The following is a 26,140-nucleotide window of genomic DNA, read 5'->3' as shown; positions in this document are numbered from 1 at the left end:
CATCGGGAAAGGCCGGCAAAAGCTTTGTAAGCGAACTATCTCGCCTTTTCAGAAGCTATGCAGAGGGCTCAGCACTGGAATCAGTCGCCCTAAAAGCAGTTACCACGATGAGCATCCTGCTCTTACAGAAACCAAGTCGCTCCTCCAAATCCCGTGATCACACTACCTGCCTAGAGAGACGCCTAAAAACATGAAAAGCAGGGGACTTCGACAACCTCCTGCTAGAAGGCAGGACCATTCAGCAGCGGTTAGGATCAAGGAAGAGACCCCAAGAAGAACCAGACCAGCTCGCTCGTGCTTTTTCAAACTTAATGTTGAAAGGGAACACAAAGGCGGCCCTGAGACTCATCTCTGAAGGAAGTAGAGGGGGTGTTCTGCACTTGAGCGATACCGCTCTCTCGCACGGTGACGAGTCACAATCTGTCCTGGACATTCTGAAATCTAAACACCCCTCAGGCCAACCAGTGGACCCAACCACCCTCGTGGATAAGGTGAACGATCCACCAGCCTTCCACCCTATTATTTTTGACAGCATCTATGGGAAGACCATACGCTCAGCAGCCCTACGCACTAAAGGAGCAGCCGGGCCTTCAGGGATTGACGCACATGGATGGAGGAGGATATGTACCTCCTTTAAGTCTGCCTCCGATGATATTTGCCATTCATTAGCCCCTCTAACCAGAAAGATCTGCACGACCTTTGTCGACCCTGAAGGACTCAGTCCACTCTTGGCCTGTCGTTTAATAGCTCTCAACAAGAACCCAGGTGTGCGACCTATCGGAATTTGCGAGACAGTTCGCAGAATCGTTGCCAAGGCCGTACTCACAGTCACAAGTGATGATATCCAAGACGCTGCTGGCTCTACCCAACTTTGTGCAGGCCAAACGGCTGGTACTGAGGCTGCAGTCCATGCTATGAACCTCGCATTTAATTCTAAAGAAGAAAACGCGGTACTTTTAGTCGATGCTAGCAATGCATTCAACTCTCTAAACCACCAGACGGCACTTAGAAATGTCAGGGTCCTCTGTCCATCCATTTCAACCATTCTCATTAATACTTACCGCCAGGATACGGAACTGTTCGTCGATGGATCCACTCTGTTATCCCAGGAAGGCACCACCCAGGGTGACCCATTGGCAATGCCCATGTACGCCATCGCCCTGAAACCCCTAATGGACAGAGTTAACCAGTCCGTAGAAGTCACCCAGGCATGGTACGCTGATGACGCTGCTGCCACTAGTGACATCCCTGCTCTTCACAGATGGTGGGAGGAGCTGACCAACATTGGCCCTGCCTATGGATACATGGTCAACGCCTCTAAAACTCATCTGATAGTAAAAGCCAGCCAACTCTCAGAAGCCCAAACAACTTTCGAAGACACACAAATCAACATCACCACAATTGGGAAACCACACTTAGGATCCCCTCTTGGAAGCCAGGAATTCACAGAGTCATTCGTCAGAGATAAAGTGCAGACCTGGTCAGAGGAACTGAAAAAATTGTCGATCATTGCGAACACCCACCCTCAAGCCGCTTATGCCGCTTTCACCCACGGCATTGTAGGTAAATGGACGTACCTAGCGAGAACCACCCCAAACATTGGCCCACTGTTACAACCACTGGAAGACATCATAAGGACAAAATTACTCCCAGCCCTGTGTGGAAGAGCAGCCCCCAATGACACAGAAAGGGACCTGCTGGAACTTCCAGCTAGGCTAGGTGGAATAGGGGTCATCAACCCAACAACTCTGTCAGACTCGGCCTACTCTGCCTCCAAACAAATCTCTGCGCCCCTCTACAACCTCATACTAAACGGAAGCCTGGACTATACACACGAGGCTCTCACAGAGCAGTTTACAGCAAAGTTAGAGGTCAAAAAAAGAAAAAGGGAGCTAAACGTCACTTCTGCAGACCAGCTCAAGTCAAACCTACCACCTAACCTCCAACGAGCTATGATCTTATCCCAGGAAAAGGGAGCCTCAAACTGGTTAACAGTACTACCTGTGGAAGAATTTGGCCTAGCACTGCACAAAGCTGCCTTCAGAGACGCACTAGCACTCAGATATGGGTGGCAACCCAATGGCACCCCAATCACATGCGCTTGTGGCACCAACTTCTCAGTGGAACACGCGTTATCATGTGCCAAAGGTGGCTATCCCTCCATAAGGCATAACGAGATCAGAGACTTCACGGCCAACCTCATGTCAGAAGTTTGCCACAATGTCGCCATAGAACCACATCTACAACCCATCACCGGCGAAATTCTGTCAGGTGCATCTGCCAATACACAAGATGGTGCCAGATTAGACGTGGCAGCAGATGGTTTTTGGGGAAGCAGGTTTGAGAGAGCATTTTTTGATGTTAGGGTGTTCAACCCGTACGCTCCCTCAAACAGGCAACCGCAACTATCCACAACCTACCGCAAGCACGAAAACATAAAGAAGAGAGCCTATGACCAACGAATCAGAGATGTAGAAAACTCGACCTTCACTCCCCTCATCCTGTCAAGTACTGGGGGCCTTGGACGTGCCGCTACCTCCACCTACAAGAGATTGGCGTCTCTCCTGTCAACAAAATGGGATCAGCCCTACAGCACCACCATGGGATGGATCAGATGCAGGCTGTCCTTCTCTCTCCTCAGATCAGCCATCATGTGCATTAGGGGGGCCCGATCAAGCCAAGGGCACGCCACCAGACAGCCCCCTATCGACCTAGTGACAAGCGAGTCCCTGGTCCCACCACACCCATGAACTAACTACACATGACTTATTTGCCTGCATGATTCCTCGTTATTATTATTATTATTCTTTTGTACATGTAATTCTTCTTAGCCCCAAAATGGAAGAGCTATGAAAAAAAAAAAAAAAAAAAAAAAAAATGAAGTGTGCTAAGCACCCTAAAATGTCGTGTATTGCATGCATGCACACTTTTAGTTGACAGTGTAAGAGAACTTGCTTCAATGGAGTCTGTCACGCTAGCTGGTGACATATTTTCGCGTGTATTAATTTCTGCTATTTCTGCCAATGAGAGTAAAATCGCAAAAATTAGTACTCGCAAATAATTGGCCGCCCTCTTGTTTAATGTATCCAGATCGACATTTCGCAAAAAATTATACCGCAAAATGTACAAAACTGTAAAAATGCAAACAAATCTACCTGTGAAAATAATTATGTCACCTTAAGGTAGTCTTATGAATTTTGTGGGAGGCCAGATTGCTCATTGAAAGTGCATGGCCTGCCCAAGTGGATCAACATCAGTTTATGTTGACCATAATTATATAGTAAAAATAGTGTTTAAACGTACTTTTTACCGTATAGCGGTAATTTTCGTGGGGAAAAATATTCGTGGTATTCGTGGTTGAAGGTTTGACCACGAATATTTTACCCACAAATGAAGCGACCTTGCCTACCTTTACCTACAGTGCAAGCAGCAACCACGAAAATATTACCCACGAAATGTCTCAATATTGCTGAACCACGAATATTTTGTCTCCCGAAAATTACCCGCTATACGGTACATGCACTCATGCATGCATGTCTATACTGTACAGTCAAATTTAGGGACAGTTGAATCAATTTTAAGGATGGGTACAATACTTACAGCCAAGATTGGAGTTATATAGGCCACCCCCACTCCACTGATTGTTATCTTTTGCCATGGCAATCTCTCCTCGAGGGTGCATGTATAAATCCATTTTTATGCTAATTATGCCTCGGTGCGCATGCGCAAGCGAGGTATACGGTAGTGTGTTTGTGTGTCTGTGTGTGTGTGTGTGTAGACCGCTACAGCTGCTCAAGGATGAATCAAGTGCAAGTAAGAGTTTCTATAGGCTTCTAGTCATGTTTACTTGGATTTTAATTCGTGGATTTGCAAAATAATGCTTCGTTCTCGAGTTATGCCCAGTTTTGCTTACTTGGAATGCTATTGCAGCCTTTTCAGAAGAGTCCGTAGCAAAACTTGTTCACCGAGTGTTACTACTCTACTTAGTAGTTAGCTCTGCACTAGAACGCTAGCTATTGGTAGCTGCAAGAGTGAGCAGAGAGCTGCAAGGCTCTGCTGACTTGCAGCCATTAATTTTAGACTTGAACTTTTGGCATCGATCGTTTTTAACAACAATCATGGTCGATCATTACCCACTATTCGGTTGATTGCATCATAGATTGAAGAGTTCTTCAATCTATGATTGCATGCAGCAAAATTTATCATGATAATTATAATCAATCATTGTATAAAAGCTAGCTATTAGTAGTTTTATGTTATGTAGCTTTGGCACCTCCACCGAGGCATCAGCACCTGCGGTGCTTTCATTTGACCATTAATTTTTTTCTTCTCAACATGTTCTTTTTAAAATTAGGCACAAAATCACATATCTATCTTGAATATTTAGGTACTCTAAATCATATAAATGGAAGGATTATACATTAATTAGTTCTACGCGTATAAAGTCTGTAAAATGTTTAGTCCAATCTTATACAGGAACAGATGAAGTGTCATCCTCCGACTGAAGCACATGATATCTTAGTCGATTTCCCCGTTCATTCTTTTTCTTTTCACACAAGCATACCGCAATGCATGTGACCACTATACACACTAGGGCAAGAAGTCCGACCAGCCCCATTGAAGTACCAACAGCAATAGCTAAAGAATTTGATGCCGATACCGTTACCGATATGTTTTTAGAAGTACTATTAGTAATAGCAACAAAAGGTAATAATGTTTTGGTACCATTGCAGTACGATCCCCTGTATACATATGTATTATTTGGGCAAGTAGTGACACATTCCAGCGTAGATACAATACGAAAATCTTTGCACACATCGCACGCATTAGGACCATCTCCATAGCAACCTCTAGCACATGCTTCGTCACACACCTGAGGAATATTTGCTACAGCTTGAGGTGTACTGGATGTACCATAAAGTGCAAGGTCCATATTTGATACACTAACATTACCACTGGAAGACTTGAACGTAACATTCATTGTCCAGGTTCCGACCGGATTCTCCCCCCAATAGTGAACAGACATGAAGGGCCAAAGGTGGTAAGCATATCCTTCATCGTCAGAATTGACAAAATCATAATTTCTGTATGGAAGAAGAGTTGAAGTTGTTCCCTGTGGTGAAGTGAGTTCAATCATGATGTCCCCCCTGCGAGGATGAGGGTCTTGTAACCAGCGTTTCACCGAAGCTTCATCTATGGCTTCATACTTAATGAACCTATAATAGTCCGTGATTATGTATCTTTGTACATATTCTATTCTTAATGAAGCCGTCAAAACCACGTGCTCCAGGAAGTGAACGCTTGAGTTCGTGTTCGATACTATAAATTGCATCGTAAGAGGTTGTCCAAAGCGAGCACTTCTAAATGTGAAAGTGCATAAAACAGTGAGTATAATTATATTGCTTGCGGCACACTTATCAGCCCCCCAAAACTGGCATAGTATAGTTACGTATAGGATTACCCAGAGGTTTGATGGCTTGTTAAGGTCTCGGAAATCTGTGAAGGAACAGTAATCCAATTTCTGGCTCGAGTTACAAATGCCTCAGCGTCAATAGCTCCAAAGCCAAACTTGTGACTGATTTTACGCCCTGCTCCATTCACTGTCCATTCCCCATCAGTGAGAGGGTCAATGTTGGATGTGTAAACTAGCAAGTACTGCACATCTCTCCACGTCAGCTCATGACTACAAAATCATGCGTTTGAAGCCACTAGAGCATGATAAATAAAGCATGCATGCATGTTTTCAAACTACTCTATATATCAAACCAATTATCAGCCATAGCCGTAATTTCTATCAATATTCCATGCATGCATGCAAAGGAGTAGTAAGGTAACACACTTTGCCTGTAGTGCCAGAGTGATGACTCCTGATACTAGAGGTGCAGAAGCACTAGTGCCAGTAAAGTCGTCTGTACATTCCCCATTCAGAGTCGTGGTGTACTGCATAATTATATATGGCACAGTTATGCACTTATATAGTCTATGTTAATATATTACTCACAATTTGGTCGAAAGGGTCATAAGAATCATCATCTGAGAATGTTCTTGAGTTGAATGAATAAGTGACGGCCATCTTTCCAGCACACTGTTCATCGTAGCTTGCTTGACCAGCGGTTTGATCTGCTGACCCCACTGCAATAGTGTAGATGCTGGAAGAATAGCCATCAGCAGCACAAGAATCATAGTTCCATCCACCATTCCCAGAAGCCCACACGAAAATGGAGCCCTTCCCATCACGACCCTATAAACAGAGTCAGACACTCTATACACATTATTTGGTGTGTGAGTGCTAAATAAATTACCCTTTTGACTGCATTTTTTAACACATTTTCAAGCAGTATTCCTGGTTTTTCTACAAAGAAACCCTTGTTATTTGGTCCCCAACTGTTGCTGTAAACTTGGATATAGTTGTTTTTATAGCCAAGAGAACTTGCTTCAATGGAGTCTGTCATGCTAGTAAAGTCAACCTTGAGACCTGTGTATAGACAAGAGAGAGAGAGAGAGAGAGAGACCAATTAATTTTGTGAAGCGTGCAAACTGTGTGCATGTACGTATATTGTCTTATTCAATCAGCATGACTTCTGTGGGAGGCCGGGGTTGCTCATTGAAACTGCATGGCCTGCCCAAGTGGATCAATGTCAGGATTTATAAGTGTACGTATGTTGACCATAAAAAAAAATTTGTTGTGATAGAGCACTGAAGTGCAAACCTAAATTGGCGATGTAGTGTAGCTATACCCTCGGGTCAAAGCCACATGTTACATATAGGCCAACATGCAGGTTCAAGCTTCTGACCTTCTTAGCTTTGCTTGCTTTTAATCGAAACTTTAACATAAAAACCTGCGAAATTAAAAACTACTTCCATGCATGTAATACAAATGATCATTAGCGATCGTCACACTAAATGCAGCGATCGCCACGCTAAAAAGCTTGAACTGAGAGACAGACAGACACCAGACGGATATCCGGTCGCTGAGCTCTCCTGCAGTACCGTCGCTACTATATGCATGGGACGAGCCTCAGTCACGCGTGAGGGAGTGTTTCTCAAGTTGTTTGCTCGCCTAATAATAATGTAAAACAACTTTATTTTAAATTTAATACATGCACTCATGCATGCTATATAATTATAGTCAAATTCAGGGACAGTTTTATGATTATAAGAATGAATGGGTACAATACTTACAGCCAAGATTGGAGTTATAGGCCACCCCTACGCCACACTGATTGTTATCTTTTGCCATGGCAATCTCTCCTCCACAGCTGGTTCCATGTCTGTCTGGCTCATCACCATGGTATTTGGTAGGAGTGGGGTCATTATCGCTTTGTGCAAAGTCCCAACTAGCATTGGAATCCTGAAAATAAAAATATGTACGTAGACGTTATTTCAATATGCTTTCATAATAGCCAAATAAACACCACCTGATTTAAGGCTTGCCAATATAATTATCATCAATAGCAACCATTATAGTAAGATATTGCTTCCACAACATAACAACCAAAAGTAACTTTTGTCTTAAAAACCAATATTTACACAACATTCCCACACGGGCATTTCTCTGTCAGTGTAGTGTTGTTGTGACAACACAAGAAAACTTACGTAGTTCGGGGAAATATCAGGGTGTGTTATCTCCAATCCTGCATGTGTGAGAGAAATTAAACTTAATATCATTAGCAGGGTAAAATATTCGTGGTCAGATCTCCAACCACGAAAACCACGAATATTTTACTCCACAAAAATTACACACTATACGGTAATTGCACGTCGTCATTAACGACGTGCAATTACTGATACGCGATTAATCACTGTACGAATCATAGTGAATAATAGGACAACATGCGATTAGCTATGTAGTAACATCATACAGAAGAATTTTGGTATTATTGCACTCAAGAATCAGTCGTGCGCCTCTTAAATAATACATAATCGGTTCAAACTCGTATATCATTGCATTGCCACATCTTTCTGACCCGGGTTGGTAGAGAGCCTATAATATACTATCCCTATAATTATATAAACCCACCATCATCCATGATAGACACGACCACACCACTCCCAGTGATTCCTTGCAGCCAGACAGGCTCCACGTTAATGTCCAGCCCCTTTCTACCACTAGTTTGACCACGGTTGACCTGGGAGTGTTAGGAATGTATGGGGTTGACCACCTAGGTGTATTAGGATAATCCCCCGAAGCCCTTAAGTATACACACCCAACTCTCTGTATACTGTAGCGCGGAATTTTCGCTGTTTTGTGGGTTAGCAATCCTATACACGAAAATTAAGTCCACAAAAAATGTTTTTAAGATGTTCTTTTTAAAATTAAGCATGAAATCACATAGTATTTAACGTGCAAAGATTAAAGGCGTGGCTTCCGGTAAGCAGTTATCCCACGAACACATTGTGCAACGAAATGTTTTTAGAGGCCATTCCACGAAACATAAGTGCCTCGAAAATTTTGCGCTATACGAGATTTGGAATGCATGGGGTTGACCTCCTATGGGAGTATTTGGAATGCATGAATAATCCCCCGAAGCCGTTAAGTATACACACCTCAATCTCTGTATAATGTCTATGGACAATAATGTACAATTAAGCAATTAAGAGTACTATATAAGGCATAATTAAACTGCTTACTCCATGTATACTATTGTATTGAGTGTATCCTAATTATATGATGCAAAAGTGCCTGACATTAGCGGAAGAACATCTCACCAAAGACCATTGTTTGCTGAAATTTGGATCGCTTGGATAACTGTAGTCATTCTTGAATCTTTTTCTTGCTATTTGCTGCAGTACAGAGCCCACCTAAATCAAGGAAGACAAATGAATCACGTACATAAAACATAATACATGAGTGACTTGAACATTAGTTGTTGTTTTTTACGTTTGGCTCATTCGAAAGTGCTTGTGAAATGGGATTTTTCTGACCACCAGTCAAGTGTAGATTTCCCCTTTGATCAGTTTCAGGTAACTTGAATGCAAAGTAGTCATCAAGGTTGCCTACCTGCAGTGTAAAGAGAACAGGAACACTTTAAAGGTATCTATCTGGTTTTTGGATACAATCTAGCTAGACAGGAAGTGAGGTTAACCAAATAAACACTGTGCGAAATACAAGAGTTCAATGGAGTACATAAATATATGACTTGTAGCTTACATGCAGAATATTTATTCCTGCATGCATGTAACACAACAATTATCTTTTAATAGGCACACTGTGTGAACAATGGAGTAACATGACTTGTAGCTTAGCAATGCATGGTACAGAATATTATTCATGCATGTAATCAGTATTTATGTAACAACACATGCCACTCAGTATTACAAGAATGCAAAAAACTAATTATGCCGCACAAAGGATACGGTAAAGTTGTCTGTTCCACCTGTAACTGCTCAACGGTTGCATGCACCAAAAACTAACAGCTTCTTTCTAGCCACGTTCTCTTAGATTTTGATTTGTGGATTTGCTAACTAAGCTTTGTTCTCCATAATAGTGTTATGGCTATTTTCACTTAGTGTGAACGCTGTTGCAGTCACTTTAGAACCGTTCCTAGCATCACATCTGCTCGCACAAGTTTCTTGATTAATGTGTGCGGAAAGTTCAAATGCAACCATTTATTTGTAACATAACATTGTACAATTTCTTAACACTCTATACTTTTTGAGCGAAGCAAACATGCCGAGAGGTATTAGCAACAAGGGAACCTGCTCATTTACCCAGTTTTAAGGGACACTTTTTAATGAAGCTTTTGAGGTTGAAAAATTGTGTTGAAGATCTAATGTCACAGAGTCAACGCAGCTGTCATGCTACATCCCCTACTTTGCACGAGGGGTCGCCTAAATTCGAATAATTAAAGTACACCCCGGCAGAGTGTGCTGTGTAACAGATCTAGCAATTAATAAGTGGACACTCATAAAAGTAAATAAAATGCATATACACTCTTAGATCTACTCCACGTACCTGTCCCTGATTGATAAGACCGTGCTTTGTCGCAAGTGTGTGAGCTTCAAGTGTGAGCTGTGATTGCGGTAGCAGCAGCTGTACCACCCAGGTGTCAGTGTATTGCTCAGTGGGAACAGACTCGTCAAACAGTGGTGTCCTGCTCCTGGTTGATGCTGATGTGACTGAAACTATAGCAGCCCATGTCAGCACATGTTTCATTCTTTGCAGAAGATCAAACGGCATGCTTGCAATTGGTTGTTCAAAAAAGTTGGATCATGCACACTCACTAGATCATGCTATACAAGAACAATTTTTATACTGTGCCCATGCATGTGATGAATCTCATTAACATTCTTTCCCACACTATTGACAACCACTGCATGCATGGGGGGGGAACTTTAGAAGCCTGTTGTGAATGTGTGCTAAGAGAAGGTGTAAGGATGGCCTGAAGACTAATGATGATCTATGCAAAGACTATACCAACCCACAATTTTGTTTGCGAACTTTTTGCCAACCCTACTCTTCTCCATTTTTTCACACATGTTTTAATTTGCACTTGCATGTTGTTCACGGAATATTTGCCGCATGCAGGCCTAGTGGAGGTACAGTATGGAGCTTGATTGAAAATTAACTTTAATAAGCCGCATTTTTGTGTGCTATAGGTTTGTCCTTTCGCTGCTGAAATAAAAAAAATCCTTCCCTTGTGGATGTCATGTGGGACTGGCCAGCGAGTCTACTCATATTATGCTTTTATACCTGCGTTGATCTATTGATTATCAGGGGAAGAGTCGGTTGTCTTTACAGCAAGCTGTTTCAGCATGGTTTGCTTTGCAAACAATTACCGCATAGCTATAGCGGGAAATGTTCGTGGGTGCAAATGTTGGCTCGAGAGCCTCTCAGACAAAATGTCCGTGGTTCAATGTTGAGTTTTTAACAAAAATAGCACCACTCCTGCATGCAAATTTAATGTCAAACATGACAGTGATGTTATTTTTTATTATTTCAGCAGTGAAAGAACGCATGCACTGAATACTAGGCTATTAAAACACAGGCTGATGAAGTGATAATTAATAGGTGAACAATTTTGCATATTTGGTAGCCCTAGCCTCCGTTTACCAGGGAAATAATAATTGTGCTGAATTGAGATTGAAGATTGAAAATAACCATATTAGCTACTTAGAACTTTGAATTCTGGCCAGGATACATAATTATCTGTATATGCATACAGGGAATGATTAGGCGTGAATATATATATATACCACTGGGACAAACATTGTGTGTTGAATACAGTCAGTGACGAGGAATCAGCACCCATGCATGCATGGTGCTATCAGGAGTGCATGAATATCTATAAGTCCTGCCAGTGCGTACATTTTGAAAAGGGGCTGTTCTATCTATGATTTTAATGACATCACTTTATATGCAACATGAAATGGAAATAATTATACAAACAGTAAAAGGACAATTGAATCTATAATTATATAGCTGGTATGTGTGTATACATGTGATAATTTAGTCATCCTCGTATTCAGAGCTTGAGACCGCGCCCCCCTCTGAGTCCGTCTCCTCGATAAGGCCCTCCTCTTCTTCGTCATCCTCCAAGTCCTTCCATTGGTCAGTGCCATCATAGATAGAGTAGAGAGGGATTGGAAACGGAAGTGATTCACGTGATTTTTTACAATAAAGTCTACGTAGTGGCTCTGGGACCATCCGTGTATCTCCTCATAACTCCCGCAAAAGCCCGGGAAACTTATTGTGTCCAATGCATACATCTCAGAGCTACCCCCATAACTGAATCACATGCCCCCTGATAGTAGGTATCAATTGGAAACGAAGAAAATATAATCTCGATCGATAGCTAGAGTACTATGGTTAGCCGTTTGTTTCAAAATTGTCGATCATTTCCAACTGCAGGCGGTATTTTATCGAGCGATGTATTACAATCATTGAGCGATGTATTACAATTATTGAGCGATGTATTAAAATGATCGAGCGATGTAACTATATTTATCCAGCGATGTAGGGATGTAACTCTATATATACATCCAGCGATGACAAGTCATTTATCAAGCGATGAACAGGCAGAGTTCATAGGGTTCAAAAGTTACTTTATCCTGCACTGCAGCAGCCTTTAATCAGAGTACAGTCTATAGACAGAGAGACATTCGTGACTGAAATAATAATTATGCTCCTCTACAGAAGAGGAGGATTTAACAATGGTTTAGGGTTTAGGAGCAAGCAGGTTCTGAAAGCCCTGCCCTAACACTTTTACATTGCATGGCATGTCCACCCTCGTTATTGTTGCTGCTATGCATGCATGGGGTGTGTAGGACACTGTAATTAGTGTAGATGTGTAAGATGTAAGATATGTATATCTAATGTTTGAAAAAACGTGGGCGTCAGGCCAAGCGAAACCAGCCGCCCCTGTCACCAAGTGCCTCCACCAAGTGCCTCCACCATTCGTGTAGGGAGGAATCCTTTCGCCTGCTCCATGCTGCTAACATGCCATGCAATGCAAAAAGTATTAGGGCAGGGCTTTCAAAACCTGCTTGCTCCTAAACCCTAAACCATTGTTAAATCCTCCTCTTCTGTAGAGGAACATAATTATTATTTCAGTCACAAATGTCTCTCTGTCTAGTCTGTACTCTGATTAAAGGCTGCAGGATAAAACCTTTGAACCCTGTGAACTCTAAACTCGTATTCATCGCTCGATGAATGACCTATCATCGCTGGATGTATATATATAGAGTTACATCCCTAGATAAATATGTACATCGCTGGATAAATATAGAGTTACATCGCTCGATCATTTTAATACATTGCTTGATAATTGTAATACATCGCTCGATAATTGTAATACATCGCTCAATGATTGTAATACATTGCTCGATAAAATACCACCTGCAGTTGGATTAATGATCAACAATTTTGAAACAAACGGCTAACCATAAGGTACACAGAGCGCTTTTTCATGCTTGTGTTCCTATAGTACCTTTGATATAGCTAAGGCTGTGTAACTAAATAGTGTCCTGTGTCCCAAATGGCCTCAAGTATTAGAGAAAGTTGATGTTTAGCAGCAGAACTGCTCGTGAATTTTTTACAGAGAGCAAAACAATTCTTATGAATTATTCATGTTTAGCCCTCGTGTTAAAAAGTAAGCCTGGATTAAAACCGCGGAGATACACGGATGGCACTTCGAGGGTACTTTCGTTTCCAATCCCTCTCTACTCTATCTATGGTGCCACTCACTACCACCGCACCTCAACCACCACCTATACAAAAGGGTGGGGGGGGGATTTCAATCACTGTAGTATATAGAAAACACATTACCACTCCTACCCTAAACCACAATGCATACCTGTATGGTAACGATTGTATTTGTTATATTATGTACCAATGCAATTTTTGTGAACTAAACCGACTGATGCTTGTACGTGTACAGAAGCATTATCAAAAGGTTATTTTGTGCTGTGCTGGTAAGAGACACACATGCACTGTTCATTAAATATAAATTGAGTGATTTCTTGTTGGAAGGAGGGATCTAGATAACAGTTCGAGTTGAGGACGCCAGTTTCTACGATAGAGTAACGCAATGTACCCGGGTTTACGGGGGCAACAAACTGGAGGTCAATCTAGAGGTGTGTGTGTGTGGGTGTGTAATTCCACTTTTATGAGTGTACTTTACTTTTGACCATTATTTTGTTCTTCAACATGTTCTTTTTTTTAATTAGACAAGGAATGCAAAATTTGCTTGAATTTTGGGTTTACCGGTACATTAAAATACGCGTATAGAGTCTGTAAAATATTTAGAAAAAGTGTCATCCTCCGACTGAAGCACATGATATCTTAGTCGATTTCCCCGTTCATTCTTCTTCTTTTCACACAAGTATACCGCGATGCATGTGACACACTAGGACAAGCAGTCCAATTAGCCCCATTGAGTGCCAATAGCAATAGTATTGCTCGTGCAAGTAGGGACGTAGTCAGGATTTTAGGGAAGGGAGTGCTATACGAAAGAGGGCGCTTTGCGCCCGATTTTTAGCCGTGCAGCACCGAAATATTGTTGATTGGAAGCCACACCTCTTGTTAATGACGTCATAATAAACTTATATGCCTAAATTGGGCATGGCCCAATCTTTTATTTGCATACAGCACCCCTTAGGGGTCCCCTATCACCCCCTGGCTACGCCACATGGCAAAGCAAGTCTTCGTTTGATACTCCGGCCCTCTGGACTCTTGCCAGTAGCTATATAGATCTAGCCAATGTTTTATGCTTGGTGAAATATGAATGTATCATTGTATGTGGCAGTGCTGACAACGGTTCTTTGTGTTACCATGCATGCATGCATGTATCCTGACAAAGGTATTTTGCACATATTATTATTATAGCTCATAAATATAATGTTTCCTCAGTGACCAAGGAAGAATATTTGATAACTAAGTTACTGCAGCACTAAAAGAACAAACACACAAGCATAATTTTGAATTTAAATTTTAGATCAACATAATACCATTATTGATTTTCAACTCAACCTTCCTGATTACTGTTGCACAGGCTTAACTCTACTGCTCAGAATAGACTCCTCTCTAAAGGGGTCCTATTACTATGACCGCTAGTGCAATAGGGTCCCCCAAATCGCTAGCGTTTTAGGACGGGGGCCCTAGACTAAAAACAACTCGATCTCTTTCTCTTGGGGAGAAAGAGACTGGTGGCCAGCTGCCGTGTTAAGAGTTAGAGGACAGAGGAGGTACAACATGCAGGCGCGGTGCAGCTCAAGCAATTAGCCTCTGATTACACTCTGAGCAATAACAGACAGCATGGTCTCTGGTTAGAGGAGGTTGGTCACGATTGTTCACGATTGTTAACTTGATTAGTCTTCTAATTTTCTTTTTAACCTCCAATTCCTACACTAAGCCATAGAAAAAATCCCAACCCGACCAACTCGCTGAATCAGCACCTCATTCTTGCATTCTTGAGCGTTTATCTCTCTTGTATTACGTCTCCTGAGCTGTAAATGTTAGTCTATGAATCGTACCGGTAAATAGTTTATTACTCTAACTGCTACATTAAGATAGGAGTCAAAGAAACAAAGGAAGTGCAGCAACAACTGGAAGTGTGTGACTAAATCTCTGGCTTATTGCTCATGATCAGAGTAACTACCGTATACTACTAACTTTCTAGTGTCACTGAGTTATGATTCGTACTGACCTATACTTCCAAAACCTGCCTATTATTGTTATAAAGGTACCTATTAATTATGCCAGCATAAAAAAATATTTGCCAATTATGGTCAAAATTATGCCAGATATAATCTACCAACCCCTATAGGTGGCGATGGCGATGGCGATGGCGGTAGCGGTGGCGGAACCACAAGAATGCACAATGTGTATAAGATACAATAAAAATGCAATAAATAGTGGGTTGGGATGGATATTAAGTTAGTAGCAGCAGCAAGACAAATCCTGATATTACCTGACCTCCTTTCTTAGCGGAAAGTCGGGCCACCAACTAATCGACAAGTTGTACATTAAGACCCCAAATTTGGCTTTAGATCATGTACTTGTGGTTATGGTTAGAAGCAATAAGAACTGTTATAATACAATTAGTTTGTGCATTCATAACAAACACTTGAATACCATGCACTAATGCAGGTATATACCAGTTAATCACATGCATCTGTTCAATACTAGATTATTGCACCATTTGTGACAAGCTAGCATCTAAGTAGATCTACATTGTATACATAGATCTTAAATGACGAGTTCTATAAAGCTATTCCTGGCCTTAGCTGCATCAGTGGCTGCTATTACAGGTTGTGTTTTTTATAAGCTTGATAAGACCACATTCGTATTAAAGAAACGAGACAACAGTATAGATCATGTTTATCTTCACTCAAATCTCACAACTGCAATAACTCCTAATGTCCAACCTCTCGTAAAAGTATCACTTGAGGAGAGCATTTCTGAAGACATGAAGAGATGCAGTTTAGCAATGGGAGTGTCACCAAATGTACTGGAGCAAAATAAATACAACATAGCCAGTATCGCTAAAAAGGCTGCTTTTTTCTTGGAAACATTTTGGGAGATTGTACCAAAAGACTACCTCTCCAACTACAAGAACCCGTGTTGGTACTCGAATGTTACAATAAGTACAAACGTTTCAAAGTTTCTAAGGGAAAAGTTACCAGCTTACAAAAACAAAAGCAAAAGTGATATTATTCCTCAATCTGATATACCATGGCTACTTAAGGAGCTCTTTGAGACTCCAACACAAGGAAATCAAACACTCCAGTGTCTACCTTATTTTTTATTGCCCGGTATACCAAAGAGTGGAACGACAACCCTTCATTCAACACTGTCCCAGCATCCTCAGATCATAAAGCCGGACATCAAAGAGCCTCAATGGTGGTACAAGCTACCAGTTTCCCCACCGGCTAGCAAGAAGTATATGCATGTCATTGCTGCAAGATATCTATCAAATTTCCTGTATCCATCCTCAGAGATTAGTGGGAGAAAAGATGGTGGTTCTCTCGTAACGTACGATGCTTCACAGGCAATGATGGTCAATCTCCACGATTCAGGCTTTCATATTAATCACGAGGACTATTGTGCTTTTCCAGCGGTGATATCCAGAGTACTACCCCAAGCAAAGATTATCGTACTAATGCGAGATCCTGTTCCTAGAGCATATTCACATCATCTTTTCATGAATCGTGAGTGGCCTATTGATAAAAAACAGGATCCTGCACTTTATTTTGAAAAACACATTCAAAAAGCTGTAAACGAGTTTCAACAATGCGTTAGGAACAACTCAATCTATGAGTGTGTCAATAAAGTTCGGACTGACTTTAAACAATTAAGTATGTGGCTGGGCAGTGGAGTTTACCACATACACATTCAGAAGTGGATGCAATTTTGGCCAAAAGAACAATTTATTTTGCTAAAAACTGAAAAAATGGCACTGAAACCTGTTTCTACACTAAAGAAGATCACAAACTTTCTTTCGCTGGATCCATTTCCAGAAAAGACAGCTGTCAATGCAACGAAAGAAAGAAAGAGAGTTAATAACCACAAACGTGAAATGTTACCTTCGACAAAAAAGCTGCTTCAATCATTTTACCAACCTTTCAACAAAAAACTAGAGAAACTGTTTGGAATAAATTGGAAGTACGACCACTGATCATGAACATTCTGCATATCGTTGCAATGCATATCTATCTAGTCAAAACAAACAGTGCATGCATGGCTATATCATATATAATGTTGTGATCACATGCATGCGTAAGTTACACATCGTTTTGTTTACCACAAAATAATAGCTGGTGGCTCATGGCTATGCATCTCTCCTCCACAGCTGGTTCCATGTCTGTCTGGCTCATTACCATGGTATTATCGTGTTGTGCAAAGTCCCAACTAGCGTTGGAATCCTGAAAATGTATTTACAACAATTATACGCAGACGTTCAGCATGCTCCCAAATAAACATCTGATTTATATATGGCTTGCCATTATGTACATTGTCTTAAAAACCAATATTTTACGCAATATTCCTATTTCTCTGTCAGTGTAGTGTTGTTGTGACAACACTACACTGACAGACAAAACTTATGTATATAGTTGAGAGAAATGACAGGGTGTGTTATCTCCAATCCTTTGTGGGAAAACTTAGTATCACTGATAATGAGACCACAGAACACAAACATGACTGTCACAGCATTCGTGGGCACAGTTATGAGATTACACTATCCACCTCATTGTAAACAGAAGCATGCCTGGACATCTTGCCATGGGGAATTTTTATATTATGTCTAGTCAGTTGTATAATTATATGTAATTATTGCTGTCTAGCAATCCCAACCTACATATGTGCAACAAAATACCTACTATACATATATACCTGTATCTGAGTTGCCTTAGGCACACTGAACAAGCTAAAAGGAACATCAGTATAATTATGCACACTGCATGCCAGTGACGTACTGTGTGTATCCATGCGAATATAGCAGATTGGTATTATCATTGCACTAACAAGCTCAAGGATCAATTTTTTGTCGCGATATACACGCGTGCCTACATGGTATATATAAGTGGTTCAACTCGTATATTGGTGTTTGGTGTACCTTAATGTTACTATTTTAAACAGGTACTAATTTTAGTGAATTTGTAATTAACGCTAATTAAGTCCACGCAACGCATGCGCATTTTTTCTAATGAAATGTACTTTTGAGAGTATATGCTAAGCAAGGTAGCCCTTTTTCATCTGTATCTGACTCCAAACTTTCCATTCAACCATCTTTTGACAAATATTGTGCTAATGAATTTGCTACAAATCTCCCAAAAACAGAGAAAAATCTGAAAACCCTAAAATTACTACCCGTCTATAATAATAACCTTAAGGTATCATACATCTTTTCTGACCCGGATTGGTAGAGAGCCTATAATATACTATCCCTTTAATTATACCAACCCACCATCGTCCATGATAGACACGACCACACCACTCCCAGTGATTCCTTGCAGCCAGACAGACTCCACCACGTTAATGTCCAGCCCCTTTCTACCATCAGTTTGACCACGGTTGACCTGGGAGTATATGGAATCCCCGAAGCCCTAAGTAATGCACCCAACTCTCTGTATATCTATGGAGGTCATAATCCTTTACAGGCAAAATCAATTAAGAGCACTAGATATAATTATATACATATAGGCATAATTAAAAATCAGTCTGCTTTTACTGCACGTGAGCACATGATTGTGTGTGTATCAAAAGTACCTGACATTAGCGAAAGAAAATATCACCGAAGTCAAAAAGATCGACCATGCATTGTTTGCTGAAATTTGGATCGCTTGGATAGCTGTAGTCTTTCTTTGCTGCTGTACAGAGCCCACCTAATAGCATATCTATTATCCATACAGCTATTCACAATACATGTTAGCATTACTAGATCTCTAGTCTGCGGGCCATGCTCTTTGAATACTGAGATGCATCTATATCTTCTCCTTTGATGCCACCGGTATCACTATTCAAACACAACAATAATCGGTGTCATTGTGTGTATTTATAATAACTACACTGATATAGCTATATACTGCACCTCCATGATGCTTTCATTATCTATAAGTCCTACATGTCTTTTCTATAACTTAGCACCATGAAATGGACTGTTATTAAATAATTATACAAACAGTAAAAGAACAATTGAATCTATAATTATATAGCTGGTATGTATGTATGTATGTATACATGTGATAATTTAGTCATCCTCGTATTCAGAGCTTGAGACCGCTCCCCCCTCTGAGTCTGTCTCCTCGATAACCCCCTCCTCCTCTTCATCCTCCTCCAAGTCCTTCCATTGGTCAGTGCCACTCACTACCACCGCAGCGTCAACCACCACCTGTACAAAAGGGTGGGGGGGGGGGGATTTCAATCACTGTAGTATATAGAAAACACATACCCTAAACCACAATGCATACCTGGTAACGATTGTATTTGTTATAATATTATGCTGCCAATGCAATTTTTGTGAACTAAACTTACTGATGCTTGTACGTGTACAGAAGCATTATCAAACATCAAGGTTATTTTGTGCTGTGCTGGTAGGAGAACACACATCATGAAATTGAGACTCACTTCGATTTCTTGTTGGAAGGAGAGGTCTAGATAACAGTCAGAGTTGAGGACGATAGAGTAGCGCAATGTACCCGGGTTCTCGGGGGCAGCAAATTGAAGGTCAGTCTAGAGGTGTGTGTGTGGGTGTGTGTAGGGGGGGGGGAGTGTTAAGACAAATCATGACACAACTCTTTTTCCTTAGGGTATTATGTGAAGAGGGTGTATCTTACTGAGAATTTTTCCTTGAGGCCTACAATCCTCTGCGGTGGACAGACTAACTCTCTCTTCTTACGATTCACTATATACAGCCACCAGCACTCTTGCTTCTCCTACAGGGAACAACGTGTCGTCTGAAGCACAGGCAGTGGAGAACATGCCCACACAGACTTATGCAGTGGTACATGGACACTAGAAGCTACTACAGACACATCGACAATGGACAAAAAAGGAACAAGTTTAAACCCTGCAAAAGCCACAATTATAGAGAGTATACTGACTCACTGTTGGGAAGTGGGGGCCATGTACTGGGTGACTGTCAGTTGCTCGTTGGTCAAGCTCTTTCTGTTTCTTCATGTTCTTCTGGAGACGGTCCCAATCTTCTTCATCGTCCTTTGGTGCCTCCTCATCCTCACTGCCTTCAACAACATCGCGATCGCCATGGTCACTACCATCACCTTGGATATCATCACCATTGCCGTGGCCACCATCACCATGGCCACCATCTTCGCTAGCCTCGTCCCCAGAGGGAGGTGTTTCAGGTGTGTTTACAATCACAACTTTACTCTTTTTAACCTTCTTAGGATTTGTGGTCTTCTTTTTGGCAGGTTTGCCCTTCTTTCTTTTCTTGTTAGCCTCCCAAATTTTAGTTAACTTGTCTTTCTTTTCTTCCTCTGCTCCGTCTTCCTCAGGACCTCCCACAGTCTCAACAGGAACCTATGTGGGGGGTCAGTATTTGTCAGGGTTTCCTCTAGGATTAACAGTTTGGGGGGGAAGGTTTGATTGCACGCTGCAAAATGTTTGGCCACTCCCACATTTGTTGACCACACCCCCTAGTATATATGCTAGTGCATCACAGTAGATCTAGTTACGTATTGCACATCATAGAGACAGTACTATAATGTGATGATGTCATCATTCTACAACATTTTGCGGGGGAAGGTTCACCCCACCCCCCACTAGATGAAACCCTGATTGTATACTAGTAGAATGTTTTGTGAGTGAAAACCCTTTGCGAATGAGAAAATTTGAATTTGACAATAATATTTGATTTCTGGCAAGGATCTTGATGTCATACAAGAATCGGTGGTATCTTTGCAACAGTATCAGTATACTTGCAAAAATCGCCAATGTCAATATTGTAGTATACGGTATGTACCAGAATTATGACTTACCATCTCTGCCCCATCGAGGGGTAGTGGGGGTGTGTCGTGATCACTAGAGGAAGTCAATTTCTCCATGTCTATGTTATGGTGTTTAAATAGGTCCACCCTCGTCATGGTAACAGAGACGGTGACTAGGGAACCAGCCGTGATCTTCTTACTAGTGAAGTCATCAACCACTGTAATAGGAGAATAAACGTCATCTTACATTTTGAAGTACATGTATGATGACCACTTGTACAGTAGGCAATAATTACACACACAACATAGTATAGTACATGTACGTACACAAGTCTAGGGGGGCACCCCTATGGCAGTTCAACAAGGGGAATCCCCCAACTACAAGAAGGTATTCTCCTACTTTCGCCCCGCTCCCCTACATAAGAAGGGACTTCCCCCACCCACCATGCATGTCCGTGATCAGCTCTACATGTGGAAACATGGAGCACACGGCCATGACATTGTAGTACTCCTCATCAGAGAGAGCCCTCACTAGCAGTCGCCTCTCAGTGTCCTTCATGGCTACAAACTCATCCAGTGACGTTATGTTACGCTGGAGGGGAGGGAAGGGGGAAGGTACATGTACAGTGTATAGCAAGCAACTTATAATTATGAAAAGAAGGGAAATGGGACAATGGATAATGGTCCATTTATAGTATACACGACATAAGGCCGAAAATGATAAATGATGAACACATGTCTCTTCCTAATGGATCACAATACTAAAAGTTATGGCTGTTGAAAGATGTTCAACTATAATCCCCTAAGTATTATTTAAAACACACCTAGCCAAGATTAAGTGTTTTAATCTGCGTGCCGAGGATGGCCTCGAGGTTAACGTGGTGCTCGAGGCACAGCCGAGTGCATTACGTAACCGAGAGGCCATCCGAGTGCACCAGCATTAAAACACGTGACTTGGCTAGGTATGTTCTAAAGGATTTAGTGCTGTCACGTGAGCTCTAGCCTCGTGGCAGCTAGATCTAGCTACATTTTAAATCAGTTGCTGGTAGCTAGCTAGCTAGCTAGACGTAATAGCAAGTTTTAGTAGGTTTGTAGATCCAGTAACTGATGCAGAGGAGAAGGAGATACGATCTAAAGCTATCTGGACTGACTGGGCATGTTCTCGACTTATTTCTCCTGCTGACCAACAGTCCCGATCCCACTACTGGATATGCCTCCAGCTGATCTGGCTTACTGGATGGGAAATTTTGTGCGCAAACTATATGGCAATGAGTATCTGGTTTGCTCTTTTGGAAAGCTATGATATTCGAAGCACCTTTGATGAAACGATTATATGGATCTGGCTTAGGTACAGGTATGTACATCTTCGAAGCAAGCTGAGCCTATTTCTTCAGACGAAAAAACAATGCTATGATCAAGTCAGCAATTTGGTACACATGAAACAAGTCGAAACAATAACATTCAACTTTCTAATACTTTTCAGCTTTGCTTGTGTACATATTCAATCTGCTTGTATTATGCTTGTATTATGCTTGTATTATTATTATAATTATGATGACATTCAGATTCAATCTGCTTGTATTATGGTTGTTTGATAAAAAGTGTGCATTAACAAACCAACTTAAAGCACACTTAACCAACTTAAAGCACACTTAGTGTGGATTAAGTTATTTAATCCATGGTCACCTGACTGCTTTCAGATAAGCTGATTGGCTGGAGATCATGTGATCAGCACTAATAATAATTATAGCACATGGTCCAAGGCCTAAAAATGACAAATTAGAGCCCCGAAAAATTTAACTTTCAGAAAATCATAAATTAGATCAAGTTATGGCAGGGCCAGTGGTACCTTCTTGGTCCTGAAGTGCTTGAGTTGGTTGTGTGATATGTGCGGTAGTTGCAGTATCGGAGAGGACCCTTTAGCCCACATGCCCTGGACCATCATCTGACTCACACTCATGATGCATTCAAACACGTCCACAGAGGGTGGGGGTTGGGCTGGGGGTAGGGCAAGGGTTAGGTTATACTGTACTGTTTAGACAAGCTCTGTTTCTGCATATGAATACACGGAATTCGGAAGGTTATGGCAGCTGAAAGTGTCGGAAGGTTATGGCAGCTGAAAGTGTCCCCAAACCATTATTCAATTTAGCTCTACAATACATGTACAAGGATTAAATATTTGCTTGATCAGGCAATACCTAAAAACAAAAAGACCACTATATTATTCAGCCTGCCTTGAGAATGTATGCTCATAGAGTAAGAGCATCTTTGCACTGTTTAGACCAGTGCATACTCTACACTAATATTAATCTGTCAGGCAATACCAACCCTGTAAAAAGTAGTAGCCTAGAGAATGTATACTCATAGATACTCATAGTATGAGAGCAGCTCTCTCCATTGGAGGGAAACAACAAAGCCATCCTAACACAAGCTAGCTACTCACTCTGCTTCTGCTTGCAGTAGACCCAGTACTGGATGAGAGCTGAGATCATCTCTTGTATGAGTTGAGGGCACAACTTCAGAATAGCCTGCTGATCTAGTGTGTGTGTGTGTGTGTGTGTGTGTGTGTGTGTGTGTGTGTGTGTGTGTGTGGGGGGGGGGGTAGGTGGGGGGTTAGCAGTCTGTACTGTACAGATAACAGTAGTTAAAGTAGTGCACCAGATGCAATCTCAGAAATCAACATTTTATACAGAAATTTCCTTGGTTAGTACTCTGTAAACAGTGTGCGAGGCCCATGGGTAAGCATACAATTTAAGGTGGGGTGTAATGTAGGGACTTTCCCCTATGACACTACAAGTGCCCCGCCCCCTTACCTATTGCCAGCGTGTCTGGTCTCAGTCGGAACCTCTCCATTCTCTCGAGGTGGGCGTGGACCAGGATACGAGCCTTGGCAGCATATGGGGCACCAAATGGATTCTCCTTTGTCTTTATGTCGATATGGGGCAGGGCCTTTGACTGAATTATCTGGAGGAGGGAGAGTATAAGATACATGTTAGTCTATAATGAAAACAATATCTTTAAAATGAATTTATAGATACGTTGAATATAATCATCATACAAAAAGCTCCTCTAGCACTAGCAATGTTATATAAGGTACGACACAGAGCAATATTGGGGCTAGTACTTCACAGGGTACAGTACCTCACTGAGCTCCATGTCATCAGAGGGGCGCTTCTTGACTAATGGAGACTGGTCAGAGTTGAACTCAAAAGCTGCTGTCAGAATCATCACAACTCCTGCAACAATACAAAACACGACACGTCGTAACACGTCACGTGACCAGATGAAAAATCAACATCATTAAGCAATCATTATATAAGCAATTTTTAGCAAGTAATGGCGTACTGTTTAAGTATAAGTATAATAATTATGATCTTTTCTAAGACACTGTATTTTATAGCATACTTTTTGGAGTGATTGATTTGCTCCTTGCCATAAAATAGAGGTATATTTGAGAAGTTTGCAGCAGTACATTGGTAGAGCCATACTTGATGGAGCGGTACCACCAGACACCCTACACACACACAGAGAGAGGTATGGAGACAGAGCAACTAGCCAGAGTAACCATCACCTACCACTATAACAGGTAGTACAATAGCAAATACAGCCATGTACAGCACCAACACCCAGATGGAGTTGTCCTTCTCCACAATCCACGATGGCAGGGCTATACCAAACGTAGCCGCTTGTGGACCATCAGGATTTCCATATTTCTCCCAGTTTTCTCTTGAAACATCGTCTGTGAGCGCCTCGTAGGCCTTGGCTATCTTCATGAACATCTCCTGGTTCCCGCCCTGCTTATCCGGGTGATACACTTTACTCAGTCTGCGGTACTGCTTCTTGATCTCACTCATGGTCGCACTCTGCAGGGTTGGTGGGGGCATTTAGTCAATACAGGGAGCGGTTGGGAGGGCATTCATTCAATACTGCTTGTTTTGCATGTATATTCTACCAAGTTGGAACTGCTAGTCTGCTACATGGTAAACCTTGAAAATCAGTGTCAAAATTACATTAATCACCAATTTCTCTAGTCGCTCCCTTTAAATGGATACAACTGACAAAATATTGTTACATCTGTTGCAGAAAAATTGCAACTGAAACTGGAGTACATAATTATATCGCAGTGGGTGTGGCTCACTGGGTCTAGCTGCAGTATCTCGAAGGGGTCGTACTCTTGATACTCGTGATCAGCAGTGGCCACCTTGTACACCATGAACACTAGGAGAGCCCACAACACCACCAGTAGAGCAACCCTGGAGGGAGGGGGAGTGGCATCTGGTACAACACAAAACACAAATTCTAACTATTAGCCAAAACTTGCTATAGTATACAGACGGCTAATTTGAACACTATGTTCCGTTTTAAAGAAAATCGGCCTGGGGACAAGACAAGGCCATTTGCTCCACAAGGCTTAACAATGTCCCAATATAATAATAGGAACGCTATTTTCACTGATCAATATGATACTATAATTATATGACGATCATGTGATCTCACTTGGCAATGTTCTTGTACGTGTTGCTTGGTTTCTCCCGGTCCAGGAGAGCCTTCTTACTCACACAAGGCCCACACTGACACACCAGGTAGTCAGGGGGCTTCTCTGTAGGGGGGGGGGGGTACAATAATGATGTACCGTACAATTATAGTACCAGAAAAATAGATGTTTTTGCGGGGCAAATAAAATTTATAAATTTATATGCTATAATGAATACCGTATAGCGGGTAATTTTCGGGGGACAAAATATTCGTGGTTCAGCAATATTGAGACATTTCGTGGGTAATATTTTCGTGGTTGGAGCTTGCACTGCAGGTAAAGGTAGGCAAGGTCGCTTCATTCGTGGGTAAAATATTCGTGGTCAGACCTCCAACCACGAAAATTACACGCTATACGGTATACATAGAGTGTATGTGGTCTAATTTTCCTTCCAAAGAGAACACCAGTTTACATAAAAATCAACTATAACAGACGGTGCGTAATGCTTGACAATCACTGTACATAATGATTGTGCATGCATGTGCATTGATGGGTTCCAACATGTGTGGAATGGAATGGAGACCTGTTTTCTTCTTCGGCCATAGGTAGTATGTTAGAGGCAGAAGTATCAACAGATAGAATGATATCAAGAAATAGAAGAAGGTTGATCCACTGTCATCATACTCCAGCTTAGCTCTGGCCATTGTAGATATTTTTCTTTGGCCGGTCAAGCTTGAGGATTAGGTATTCTAAATAAACAGCACCAGCATGGAGAAGAAA

General features: G+C 41.6%; 4 protein-coding genes across 4 annotated transcripts; 2 read left to right on the top strand and 2 right to left on the bottom strand.

Annotated features, from left to right (window-relative positions):
• Positions 1-1,140: 1,140 nt before the first annotated feature.
• On the top strand, positions 1,141-2,830 carry LOC135349488 (uncharacterized). Its single transcript, XM_064548013.1, has one exon. It carries the CDS (start codon positions 1,146-1,148, stop codon positions 2,748-2,750), a length of 1,605 nt encoding a protein of 534 aa, XP_064404083.1. The 5' UTR covers positions 1,141-1,145; the 3' UTR covers positions 2,751-2,830.
• A 1,478-nt stretch (positions 2,831-4,308) lies between these two features.
• On the bottom strand, positions 4,309-10,260 carry LOC135349481 (neuroendocrine convertase 2-like). Its single transcript, XM_064548000.1, has 11 exons — positions 9,956-10,260; positions 8,882-9,001; positions 8,710-8,802; positions 8,021-8,129; positions 7,597-7,634; positions 7,183-7,351; positions 6,303-6,475; positions 6,002-6,241; positions 5,840-5,940; positions 5,462-5,683; positions 4,309-5,360 (listed from the first exon to the last, which is right to left on the bottom strand). Exons 1-11 carry the CDS (start codon positions 10,178-10,180, stop codon positions 4,469-4,471), a joined length of 2,382 nt encoding a protein of 793 aa, XP_064404070.1. The 5' UTR covers positions 10,181-10,260; the 3' UTR covers positions 4,309-4,468.
• Positions 10,261-15,354: 5,094 nt separating this feature from the next.
• Positions 15,355-17,343, top strand: LOC135349490 (carbohydrate sulfotransferase 15-like). The gene has a single exon (XM_064548015.1). The coding sequence runs from the start codon at positions 15,693-15,695 to the stop codon at positions 17,115-17,117; it is 1,425 nt and encodes a 474-aa protein (XP_064404085.1). The 5' UTR covers positions 15,355-15,692; the 3' UTR covers positions 17,118-17,343.
• A 1,751-nt stretch (positions 17,344-19,094) lies between these two features.
• LOC135349484 (translocation protein SEC63 homolog) lies at positions 19,095-26,140 on the bottom strand. The gene is made up of 15 exons (XM_064548006.1): positions 25,944-26,140; positions 25,384-25,486; positions 25,025-25,139; positions 24,462-24,749; positions 24,292-24,400; positions 24,028-24,122; positions 23,700-23,850; positions 23,330-23,422; positions 22,736-22,884; positions 21,331-21,478; positions 20,938-21,104; positions 20,048-20,479; positions 19,777-19,875; positions 19,568-19,672; positions 19,095-19,331 (listed from the first exon to the last, which is right to left on the bottom strand). Exons 1-15 carry the CDS (start codon positions 26,062-26,064, stop codon positions 19,191-19,193), a joined length of 2,316 nt encoding a protein of 771 aa, XP_064404076.1. The 5' UTR covers positions 26,065-26,140; the 3' UTR covers positions 19,095-19,190.

This window comes from Halichondria panicea, chromosome 16 (genome assembly GCF_963675165.1).
Source record: "Halichondria panicea chromosome 16, odHalPani1.1, whole genome shotgun sequence".
Taxonomy (NCBI): domain Eukaryota; kingdom Metazoa; phylum Porifera; class Demospongiae; order Suberitida; family Halichondriidae; genus Halichondria; species Halichondria panicea.
This window is presented reverse-complemented; position numbering and strand designations above follow the sequence as displayed.